At 38.9% G+C, this 12,479-nt stretch overlaps 1 protein-coding gene across 7 annotated transcripts in view; it reads left to right on the forward strand.

Moving 5' to 3' along the window:
• LOC126249129 (kinesin-like protein KIF22) overlaps positions 1–12,479 on the forward strand; it is a 317,400-nt gene that overhangs the window by 77,943 nt on the left and 226,978 nt on the right. For all 7 annotated transcript variants that reach the window (XM_049950791.1, XM_049950819.1, XM_049950826.1 and 4 more), the window contains one exon: positions 6,924–7,095. In XM_049950791.1, coding sequence (XP_049806748.1) covers positions 6,924–7,095 — 172 coding nt within the window. The remainder of the gene's footprint in view (positions 1–6,923; positions 7,096–12,479) is intronic.

Raw genomic sequence — 12,479 nt, forward strand, 5'->3', positions numbered from 1 at the left:
CCCCAACATCGTGCAGCCCGCCTCCAGTGGTGTCGCGACAGGCGTGAATGGAGGGACGAATGGAGACGTGTCGTCTTCAGCGATGAGAGTCGCTTCTGCCTTGGTGCCAATGATGGTCGTATGCGTGTTTGGCGCCGTGCAGGTGAGTGCCACAATCAGGACTGCATACGACCGAGGCACACAGGGCCAACACCCGGCATCATGGTGTGGGGAGCGATCTCCTACACTGGCCGTACACCACTGGTGATCGTCGAGGGGACACTGGATAGTGCACGGTACATCCAAACCGTCATCGAACCCATCGTTCTACCATTGCTAGACCGGCAAGGGAACTTGCTGTTCCAACAGGACAATGCACGTCCGCATGTATCCTGTGCCACCCAACGTGCTCTAGAAGGTGTAAGTCAACTACCCTGGCCAGCAAGATCTCCGGATCTGTCCCCCATTGAGCATGTTTGGGACTGGATGAAGCGTCGTCTCACGCGGTCTGCACGTCCAGCACGAACGCTGGTCCAACTGAGGCGCCAGGTGGAAATGGCATGGCAAGCCGTTCCACAGGACTACATCCAGCATCTCTACGATCGTCTCCATGGGAGAATAGCAGCCTGCATTGCTGCGAAAGGTGGATATACACTGTACTAGTGCCGACATTGTGCATGCTCTGTTGCCTGTGTCTATGTGCCTGTGGTTCTGTCAGTGTGATCATGTGATGTATTTGACCCCAGGAATGTGTCAATAAAGTTTCCCCTCCCTGGGACAATGAATTCACGGTGTTCTTATTTCAATTTCCAGGAGTGTATTATAAAAAGTAAAGGTCCAAACACAGAGCCTTGTGGTTCACCCTGCATGATATCCAAGGCATTTGACCTCATATTATTAAAGTGCACAATTTGTTTTCTGTTGCTCAGATAGGATCTGATCAGAGATAGTTCTGAGCCTTTAATACCATAGCAGTGCAGTTTTTCTAGTAGTATCCTGTGACTGACAGAGTCAAATGCCTTGCTGAGGTCCACAAGAGCGGCATTAACTGATAATCCTGATTTGAATGATGACAATATATATGAAGCAACATCTTCAACTGCTTTTGCTGTTGACAGGCCGGACCTGAAGCCATACTGAGAGTCACTAAGAATATTATTCACAGACAAATGTTGACTGATTTGGAGCTGTATGCAATATTCCACTACTTTTGATATGATGGATACAAGGGAGATTGGATGGTAGTTATTAGCACAAGACTTGTCACCTTTCTTGTGCAGTGGAGTAAGGACTGCCATTTTTAAGGATGAAGGGAAACAGCCACTGACAAACATCCGGTTCATAAGAGAACAGAGTGGATGTGGCTATTACATCTGCTATTTTTTTTATTACAAAATTAGAGAGGCTATAAATGTCTTCTGATTTTGAGTAACTTAATTTTGCTAAACATTTAAACACAGGAATCATATCCTCAAAATTTTGTAGAAATGAATTTCTATTATTTGATATATGGTTGTTGTCACATTTACGGATATGTTCATTTGCAGCACTGTTATTCATACTGGCAGCATTAATGAAGAAGATGTTGAAATCATCTGGTGTGATACAAGCATCACATGAATTATTTTTGTTAACATCTTTATTTCTACCCAGATGAGTCTTGATAACAGTCCAGGCTGCTTTGCATTTATTTTGGGACTTATTAATATAATCATCATTTGCCATGCACTTTGCTTAACCTAATTTCTGCCTTGTATTTGTTCCTCAAACTTATGTAGTTTGCTTTTTCGGCTTCACTATTTTTTGATTTGTCATAGGAAATCATTAACAGAGTTCTGAGCCTTTGTAGGTCAGGTGTGAACCAGTTATGTACTGATGTGAGACCATGTTTCCTCATAGTTCCCTTATTTTTTCTCATTACTTTAGGGCAGCAAGTTTTAAATGTATCTGACAATGCACTAATGAATAATGTAAACGCTTTTTCAATATGATTACTTTTCAGCAGAATGTAATTCCAATTTGTCATCTTTATTTGTGTTCTGTAGTTATCAATGTTCTCTTCATTCAAAAGCCTAATGTACTTAATTTTATTGGAGACAGATGCTGGCTCTTCTGTTATCAATTTTAACCAAATACCTTTATGGTCTGATAAAAAATTAGTATTGAATAGCCCTAGTTCATACCGATTTGTCTCAACATTTGGGATTACATTATCAAGGCAGGCAGACTGTCTTGTTGGGTTTTCATTAATGCAGTGCAGATCATGTGATCTTAGCGTATTCGGAAGATTAAGTTGTTTAGGTGTGTTCTGCCTTATATCAATATTTATGTCACCAAAAATTAAAATACTATATTTAAGCTACTTATCGAGGTGACCTGAGTCGAAACAAAGCCCCGGGAGTAGACAACATTCCATTAGAACTACTGACGGCCTTGGGAGAGCCAGTCCTGACAAAACTCTACCATCTGATGAGCAAGATGTATGAGACAGGCGTAATTCCAATCCCAAAGAAAGCAAGTGTTGACAGATGTGAAAATTACCAAACTATCAGTTTAATAAGTCACAGCTGCAAAATACTAACGCGAATTCTTTACAGACGAATGGAAAAACTAGTAGAAGCCGACCTCGGGGAAGATCAGTTTGCATTCCGTAGAAATGTTGGAACACGTGAGGCAATACTGACCCTATGACTTATCTTAGAAGCTAGATTAAGGAAAGGCAAACCTACGTTTCTAGTATTTGTAGACTTAGAGAAAGCTTTTGACAATGCTGACTGGAATACTCTCTTTCAAATTCTGAATGTGGCAGGGGTAAAATACAGGGAGCGAAAGGCTATTTACAATTTGTACAGAAACCAGATGGCAGTTACAAGATTTGAGGGACATCAAAGGGAAGCAGTGGTTGAGAAGGGAGTGAGACAGGGTTGTAACCTCTCCCCGATGTTGTTCAATCTCTATATTGAGCAAGCAGTGAAGGAAACAAAAGAAAAATTCGGAGTAGGTATTAAAATCCATGGAAAAGAAATAAAAACTTTGAGGTTCGCTGATGACATTGTAATTCTGTCAGAGACAGCAAAGGACTTGGAAGAGCAGTTGAACAGAATGGACAGTGTCTTGAAAGGAAGATATAAGATGAACATCAACAAAAGCAAAATGAGGATAATGGAATGTAGTCGAATTAAGTCAGGTGCTGCTGAGGGAATTAGATTAGGAAATGAGAAACTTAAAGTAGTAAAGCAGCTTTGCTATTTGGGGAGCAAAATAACTGATGATGGTCGAAATAGAGAGGATATAAAATGTAGACTGGCAATGGCAAGGAAAGTGTTTCTGAAGAAGAGAAATTTGTTAACATCGAGTATAGATTTAAGTGGCAGGAAGTCGTTTCTGAAAGTATTTGTATGGAGTGTAGCCATGTATGGAAGTGAAACATGGACGATAAATATTTTGGACAAGAAGAGAATAGAATCTTTCGAAATGTGGTGCTACAGAAGAATGCTGAAGATTAGATGGGTAGATCACATAACTAATGAGGAGGTGTTGAATAGGATTGGTGAGAAGAGAAGTTTGTGGCACAACTTGACTAGAAGAAGGGATCGGTTGGTAGGACATGTTCTGAGGCATCAAGGGATCACCAGTTTAGTATTGGAGGGCAGTGTGGAGGGTAAAAATCGTAGAGGGAGACCAAGAGACGGATACTGTAAGCAGATTCAGAAGGATGTAGGTTGCAGTAGGTACTGGGAGATGAAGAAGCTTGCACAGGATAGAGTAGCATGGAGAGCTGCATCAAACCAGTCTCAGTACTGAAGACCAGAACAACAACAACAACATCGAGGTGTAGTATCAGTTTCTGTAAGGCCTGTGCAAATACTTCAACATCATTATCAGGTGTGCGGTATACAGACACAATTATGAGTTTTAACATGGGCAGTAACATTGCTGCTATTGCCAGTACATTTACTATACAGTAATCATTAACACTAAGGGCGCTGTAATCCAAGTCTATACCACTACTAACACATATAGAGGCTCCCCCATAGTTGTGTGTTGGTCTACAATAACCTGTTACTAAATCAAAGCCTGGGGGTACATATAACTACAGTTGGTCTTCACTTAACCAGTGTTCATTGATATATAATGTAATATTCTTGTTCACTCCTAACAAAAAACTCAGGTCATCAGTTTTGTTTCTTAATGACCTGATATTTATATGTACAAATAATAATGAGTCATCCTCACAAAGGGGTAGGTCTGGATTCCTCTGTAGCAGTATATCAGTTTGTTCACTTTGCTTGTACATTCTTCTGTCACTTGTTGATTGTGTACGTATACACTTCTACACAAACATTAAATTATATAAGACAAAGCCTGTCACGATGTGATAACTGCCAGGTGTTTTGGGGGAGAGAGGTGTGTACATAAGGAATTATGCTCACATATATGGGGAATATGACAGTTCTACACCAAATATACATAAGAAGAGGTACACATACATAATGAACAACTATAAATTAGTAATGAGTAATAGATAAATAAGCAAAGAAGTATAAAGGGCAGACGTACCTACCTAGAGGTAGGACGATCTGAGGAAAGAAGGAGGAAGTTTACTCCTAAGGTCAACCCACAAGCAAGGAATAGGTGCTGATCCTAGGAAAAGGGGACAGTATCGTGACAAAAGACACAAATTTTATAGGAATTATTGTGGAAAGTGTAAATTCCATCAAAGACTAGCATTATTATGTTTCGTGGAAATAAATGAGTGTCAAAAGGACACTTTCGCCCAGAGTTCCTCCAAGCTACAGCTAATGAAAATAGTACATATTAGGAAAAAGGTAGTACAAAAAGATAAGAATAGAAAATAGATTACTCATGTGTCATAAACACTTGGAGTTTACGATTGAAAAAAGGAAATAAAGAAAAGAAAAACAGTCCTCACAATTCCTAAATATTAGTAAAGCTGACTAAAACCTTGAGTGTATACTCGTGTCTTGATATCGAGGTAAAATAAGGAAAGAATCAAGAAACCATAAACGAAAAATTGTTCAAGAAAGAACAAAGAATTGTTACTGAAAGAAGAGATTTGTATACAAACTTATGATGTATGCTGTTAAAATATGAAATGCTATTATGGGTGGTATTACTTGCATAATGATTACGTATGAAATATTGTGTGTTTAATCTAAGGGGGGGGGGGGTGATATGTAGTGATTTGAGAATTTCTGTATAAATTCTAGAACCACTCAGCCTTCTACTGTCTCGAACACACGATATTCTATATGTGAGTGTGGGATGGTAAAATCCTACCTACTGCGTGTCACATGTCTGGTTGGACGGTAAAATCCTACCTATTGTGCGTCAAATGTCTGTGTGTTCAGGTTTAAAATCAGTCATGGGAAGAAAGTAGATGCAGCGGTCGAACGGCACCAACAAGTACCTGTCTGGAAATCCATAGATGTGTTAGTGCGTGTGTAAGGAAGAACCATGGAGTTATTATGCCGCTCTGTGCTTATTGTGTCACTGACTATTGTTATGTGAAACAAGAACAGCTGAGGAAGTACTCTTATAGACTCTTGACTCAGTCTTGGTACAGGCAAGACGTATTTTCAGATTCATTTTAAGAATGTCATGGTAGCCAACCCAACTTTCTTCTAACTGTAACTCATTTTGTTTCTAATGTTTGACGGTACGAGGTACTTACAGAAAGTTACATATGTATGTTGAAAGTGTGAATTACATTGTGCTTGAAAGTCAGACACATTGTTAACTGACCTAAAGGAAAGTTTGTATGTCTACTCATTTTATCAGTAGAAAGAGGCTTAAATGTTCCTGTACCTAACACTATTTGACGGAGAAGACTATCCCGTAAAGAAGAGGGGCTGCAGAATTCCAAGTAAGCCACCTTGTAAAGAAGTGGAATGCAGTTTGGGGAAATAAATCAGTATAACCCACATTTACACTTTAAATCGTCAGAACGTTAGACCGCATTGTATGTGTTTTGTTTAAATGGATTGTTGGAAATGAATTTTGCTGGGGATAAACCATCCAAAACAAAGTTAATGAGAGTTTGTGAGAAACTTGCTCCATAAGTTTCAGCTGTAAAGAAATGAGCTGCAGAATTCATAGGGCACACAAGAAACTTTTGCACAGAATGAATGTTATGTCAAAAGCAAATGTGAAATTTATTTCTCAGTAACAATTGGAAAGTTTACTGGTTTTGTATGCTGATTTGTTACTGTCCATGTGACGTGGGTTTACCACTCCACATCAGAAATAAAAAACAAATTGGTGAGGAGGAGGAGGAGGAGGAGGTAATGCAGAAGGTTTCACATTTGCAGGATGGAATCTGTTCGCTGCGGGAGTGGGAGAAAGGGGTTGAACAAAGTGAACTGACATAAAGGTGAACTATTATGCCCTGGCATTTTCAAATTTCCATTACTAAATGTGTTTTAAGTCATGTATTTTGTCTGCATCATTACTATTTCGTAATGTGTAGACTACTTACATTGTCAGGGATTGGAAGAAAGCTTTGTATTTTTGCAAGTAAATAATCTCCAAACAACCCAAAAACATTCATGAAAACCAAATATGTATGGGCAAATACGGAACATGTCAAAAACAAGAAATAAAATCAATTACTGCTAATTAAGAGGTGTACTGAATAGGTGAAAAGTTATTGCTTGCTACATTTCAGCTTTGTCAATTCCCAATCATTAGTGTAAGTATGTGTGTTCAGTAAAACTTTTCTGTGTTTGTGGCTATGTCACGATTTTGTTCTCTATACCACCATTTCACCATCAGCGTGGTGTATTTTTGCTGACCGATTACAACAGCCACAGAAGCCTATACTCACTCTTAACTTTGTACAATGCATTAAGTAAAGCTAATTTTGTGAATTTTCATACTGTGTCCCATATAACAAATTAAATCTAGTTTTACAATTTTTACAGGCCTTTGGTGACACTTTAAACTCTGGTCTTATATCAAGAACAGCTGAAAGATTATTTGAAAGCTGTATCATCTCTGATGATACGCTGACCATATCTGTTTCCTTTGTGGAAATATATAATGAAGAGGTATTTGAATTATTAACTGACCAACCAGTGAGACTGGATGTGAAAGGTAAGAATATATGGAAATATAATTTTTTTCCCATGAACTAGATGCAAGTGAATTGGGCCTATGTTTCTCATGGAGATTGTGATAATTCTTCTTGGTGGAGAGTACCACAGTCAGATATTTATTGAATATGGTACTTTTTTTTTGACGTAGGCTGTTATTTATTTTCAGTATCAGTTTCGGCTTATGAAGCCATGGCCTAGTATCTGTACAGAAAAGCATACTTACATTACTGGTATGAAATAAGAACATAGTGGTGTGAAGGTAGATTAGTGGAAAATACAGTTACCTTTAAATTTACCAAATGTTTAAATTAGTAGAATTTTCACTATCTGTGTCTCAATATGTATTGGTTTACAAACTATTACTAGGTGCTTTGACAGTTTGTGCATATAGGGTGGGGAATATGCACAGGTATAATTTTGACAAAAGAATAAAGTTGCGGGTGTCTAATAATCTCATTGTATAGCGAGGAAGGGGAACTAATAAAATAAAATAACATAAAATTATTAAAAGGTGTTATTGAATTTGGAGTTTGAAAATTTTCTGCGACATTTAAACAGAGAGCTGAAAATGTTATTAACTATAAACACTATGTCAGTGACACATTTGTTCTGTTGAATGGTGTAGAATATGGAATTGCTGACATGTATATACAATTAAATAGTATGCTCGATATGATCAAATTCACCAATGATGTAGAAGTAAATAACTGTATTAACTTTTTAGATATGACAATAAAGAAAAAATATTCAATGCACAAATTCAGAATTTGTTGAAAATCAACAACTACACACGCATTAATTGGTAACAGATCATGCATTACAGCAATTCACAAAAAAAGCATACTTCTAAACAATGTTATGGAGAATGATAAGTTTTCAGCTGGATGAAGGTAAAACTAATGAAAAAATAATAATCCTTCGAAACCTTGCCAAAGCAAATGATTTTTCTCCAAAAATGATTAAAGAAATGTATGAGCAAAAACTAGAAGTTGCACAGAAGTCAGCCACTGAAGATCTTACTCCGGGAAGAGGAATGACTAAACAAAATAATAATTTTGCAGTTGCCCCTATTACAGTAATATTCGAAACAAAGTAGCCAGAATTAAAAAAAAAATTGGTTTCACCCAGAAAACAATATTAAAAACGTGATAAGACATGCCACCCACAGTACAGAACCGTTATATAAATCAGGAATCTTTAACTCTTAACTACTGTAGACCGTCTCTCACACCGATGCAAATTTTTGTGTCGATATATTTCTCACACCCCTGCAAAGCCAAATGGACTCTTCTGTTTACCTTCCTATTGGCTGTCAAGTTACAGGTGCCAGCATTGTTGTTGCTCTTTGTTCCGTAATTATTAGCCTTGAGAGGTCTCACAGACGTATCGTAGTGTTTGTGTGCCGTGTTTTTGTTGCATGCTACTGTTTCTCCAAGGCGGGGAAACCTGGGCCTTCTATGCAACGTGTGTTATGTGAGGCAGATGTGGATGTTCAGGATCTCCCCGTTGAATCTTCGGATGAAGACTTTGATGACAGCGATGATGACCCTGATTTTGAGATATTTAGTGATCACAACACTAATTCAGAGCAGGTAACTGAAAGTGATGATGATGTGACAGCTGATGAAGATGGAGCTTACTTCTTCGGTAAGAATAGATTTTTTTGATGGAGAAAAAATCAGCCACCAGCTAACGTAAGAACAAGGCAACACAACATCGTCTTGCAGCTTCCTGGACTGCGACAGATGGCGAAAAGTCTTGGAGGAAAACGTGCTGTTTTGGAGGTATGGAAACTGTTCTTTACACCAGACATTCTAGACGAAATCATTCGATGGACAAATCTGAAGCCGGCCGTGGTGGCCAAGCGGTTAAAGGCGCTACAGTCTGGAACCGCGCGACCGCTACGGTCGCAGGTTCGAATCCTGCCTCGGGCATGGATGTGTGTGATGTCCTTAGGTTAGTTAGGTTTAAGTAGTTCTAAGTTATAGGGGACTGATGACCTTAGAAGTTAAGTCCCATAGTGCTCAGTGCCATGTGAACCATTTGAACAAATCTGGAAATATCTAAGCTTACAGCACAGTATGCTAACGATCGCTTATCCTATCTACAAGATATTGATGTCATTGAATTGAAGGCTCTAATTGGTCTATTAGTGTATTCAGCCATTTTCAAGTCGGGGAACGAGTCTGTTTACAGCTTGTTTGCAACTGATGGAAGAGGCAGAGATGTTTTCAGATGCTCTGTTAGCAAAGAAAGATTTCTGTTTTTATTGTCTGCATTACGATTTGACAAGCCAGATGATCGGTGGAAAGAAAGAAAATAGACAAATCAGCAGCAATTTCACAAATCTTTTTGCATTTTTGCTACTCTGTAGATGCAACAGTGTGTGTCAATGAAATGCTTGTTCCTTTTCGTGGAAGGTGTGGGTTTAGAATGTACAAGCCAAAAAAACCGGCAAAGTATGGCCTGAAAGTTTACGGTTTTACAGAAGACATGACTCTGGTTTCCTTCGTGCCCAAGAAGTCAAAAGCTGCAATACTGATCTCTTCTATGCCCCATTCAGTAAACAATGGTCCTGAATCAGGAAAACCTGAGATCAACCTGTTTTATAACACAACAAAAGATGGTGTGGACTGTCTCGACCAAATATGTGCAGCTTACACGTCAAGTGTGCTGGTACTGCGAACGGCTGAAAACAAGGGGAAACTACAGCCGTAATTTTTCCCAAGGACATGCAGCTTTACTGTATGATTAAATGATGATGGCGTCCTCTTGGGTAAAATATTCCGGAGGTAAAATAGTCCCCCATTCGGATCTCCGGGCGGGGACTACTCAGGAGGACGTCGTTATCAGGAGAAAGAAAACTGGCGTTCTATGGATCGGAGCGTGGAATGTCAGATCCCATAATCGGGCAGGTAGGTTAGAAAATTTAAAAAGGGAAATGGATAGGTTAAAGTTAGATATAGTGGGAATTAGTGAAGTTCGGTGGCAGGAGGAACAAGACTTTTGGTCAGGTGAATACAGGGTTATAAATACAAAATCAAATAGGGGTAATGCAGGAGTAGGTTTAATAATGAATAGGAAAATAGGAATGTGGGTTAGCTACTACAAACAGCATAGTAAACGCATTATTGTGGCCAAGATAGACACAAAGCCCATGCCTACTACAGTAGTACAAGTTTATATGCCAACTAGCTCTGCAGATGATGAAGAAATAGATGAAATGTATGACGAGATAAAAGAAATTATTCAGGTAGTGAAGGGAGACGAAAATTTAATAGGCATTGGTGACTGGAATTCATCAGTAGGAAAAGGTAGAGAAGGAAACATAGTAGGTGAATATGGATTGGGGGGAAGGAATGAAAGAGGAAGCCGCCTTGTAGAATTTTGCACAGAGCATAACTTAATCATAGCTAACACTTGGTTCAAGAATCATAAAAGAAGGTTGTATACCTGGAAGAATCCTGGAGATACTAAAAGGTATCAGATAGATTATATAATGGTAAGACAGAGATTTAGGAACCAGGTTTTAAATTGTAAGACATTTCCAGGGGCAGATGTGGATTCTGACCACAATCTATTGGTTATGAACTGCAGATTGAAACTGAAGAAACTGCAAAAAGGTGGGAATTTAAGGAGATGGGACCTGGATAAACTGAAAGAACCAGAGTTTGTAGAGAGTTTCAGGGAGAGCATAAGGGAACAATTGACAGGAATGGGGGAAAGAAATACAGTAGAAGAAGAATGAGTAGCTCTGAGGGATGAAGTAGTGAAGGCAGCAGACGATCAAGTAGGTAAAAAGACGAGGGCTAATAGAAATCCTTGGGTAACGGAAGAAATATTGAATTTAATTGATGAAAGGAGAAAATATAAAAATGCAGTAAATGAAGCAGGCAAAAAGGAATACAAACGTCTCAAAAATGAGATCGACAGGAAGTGCAAAATGGCTAAGCAGGGATGGCTAGAGGACAAATGTAAGGATGTAGAGGCTTGTCTCACTAGGCGTAAGATAGATACTGCCTACAGGAAAATTAAAGAGACCTTTGGAGAGAAGAGAACCACTTGTATGAATATCAAGAGCTCAGATGGCAACCCAGTTCTAAGCAAAGAAGGGAAGGCAGAAAGGTGGAAGGAGTGTACAGAGGGTTTATACAAGGGCGATGTACTTGAGGACAATATTATGGAAATGGAAGAGGATGTAGATGAAGACGAAATGGGAGATAAGATACTGCGTGAAGAGTTTGACAGAGCACTGAAAGACCTGAGTCGAAACAAGGCCCCGGGAGTAGACAACATTCCATTAGAACTACTGATGGCCTTGGGAGAGCCAGTCATGACAAAACTCTACCATCTGGTGAGCACGATGTATGAGACAGGCGAAATACCCTCAGACTTCAAGAAGAATATAATAATTCCAATCCCAAAGAAAGCAGGTGTTGACAGATGTGAAAATTACCCAACTATCAGTTTAATAAGTCACAGCTGCAAAATACTAACGCGAATTCTTTACAGACGAATGGAAAAACTGGTAGAAGCCGATCTCGGGGAAGATCAGTTTGGATTCCGTAGAAATGTTGGAACACGTGAGGCAATAATGACCTTATGACTTATCTTAGAAGAAAGATTAAGAAAAGGCAAACCTACGTTTCTAGCATTTGTAGACTTAGAGAAAGCTTTTGACAATGTTAACTGGAATACTCTCTTTCAAATTCTGATGGTGGCAGGGGTAAAATACAGGGAGCAAAAGGCTATTTACAATTTGTACAGAAACCAGATGGCAGTTATAAGAGTCGAGGGGCATGAAAGGGAAGCAGTGGTTGGGAAAGGAGTGAGACAGGGTTGTAGCCTCTCCCCGATGTTATTCAATCTGTATATTGAGCAAGCAGTAAAGGAAACAAAAGAAAAATTCGGAGTAGGTATTAAAATTCATGGAGAAGAAGTAAAAACTTTGAGATTCGCCGATGACATTGTAATTCTGTCAGAGACAGCAAAGGACTTGGAAGAGCAGTTGAACGGAATGGACAGTGTCTTGAAAGGAGGATATAAGACGAACATCAACAAAAGCAAAACGAGGATAATGGAATGTAGTCTAATTAAGTCGGGTGATGTTGAGGGTATTAGATTAGGAAATGAGACACTTAAAGTAGTAAAGGAGTTTTGCTATTTGGGGAGTAAAATAACTGATGATGGTCGAAGTAGAGAGGATATAAAATGTTGACTGGCAGTGGCAAGGAAAGCGTTTCTGAAGAAGAGAAATTTGTTAACGTCGAGTATAGATTTAAGTGTGAAAAAGGCGTTTCTGGAAGTATTTGTATGGAGTGTAGCCATGTATGGAAGTGAAACATGGACGATAACTAGTTTGGACAAGACAAGCTTTCGAAA

This window comes from Schistocerca nitens, chromosome 1 (genome assembly GCF_023898315.1).
Source record: "Schistocerca nitens isolate TAMUIC-IGC-003100 chromosome 1, iqSchNite1.1, whole genome shotgun sequence".
In the NCBI taxonomy this organism is placed as follows: Eukaryota; Metazoa; Arthropoda; class Insecta; order Orthoptera; family Acrididae; genus Schistocerca; species Schistocerca nitens.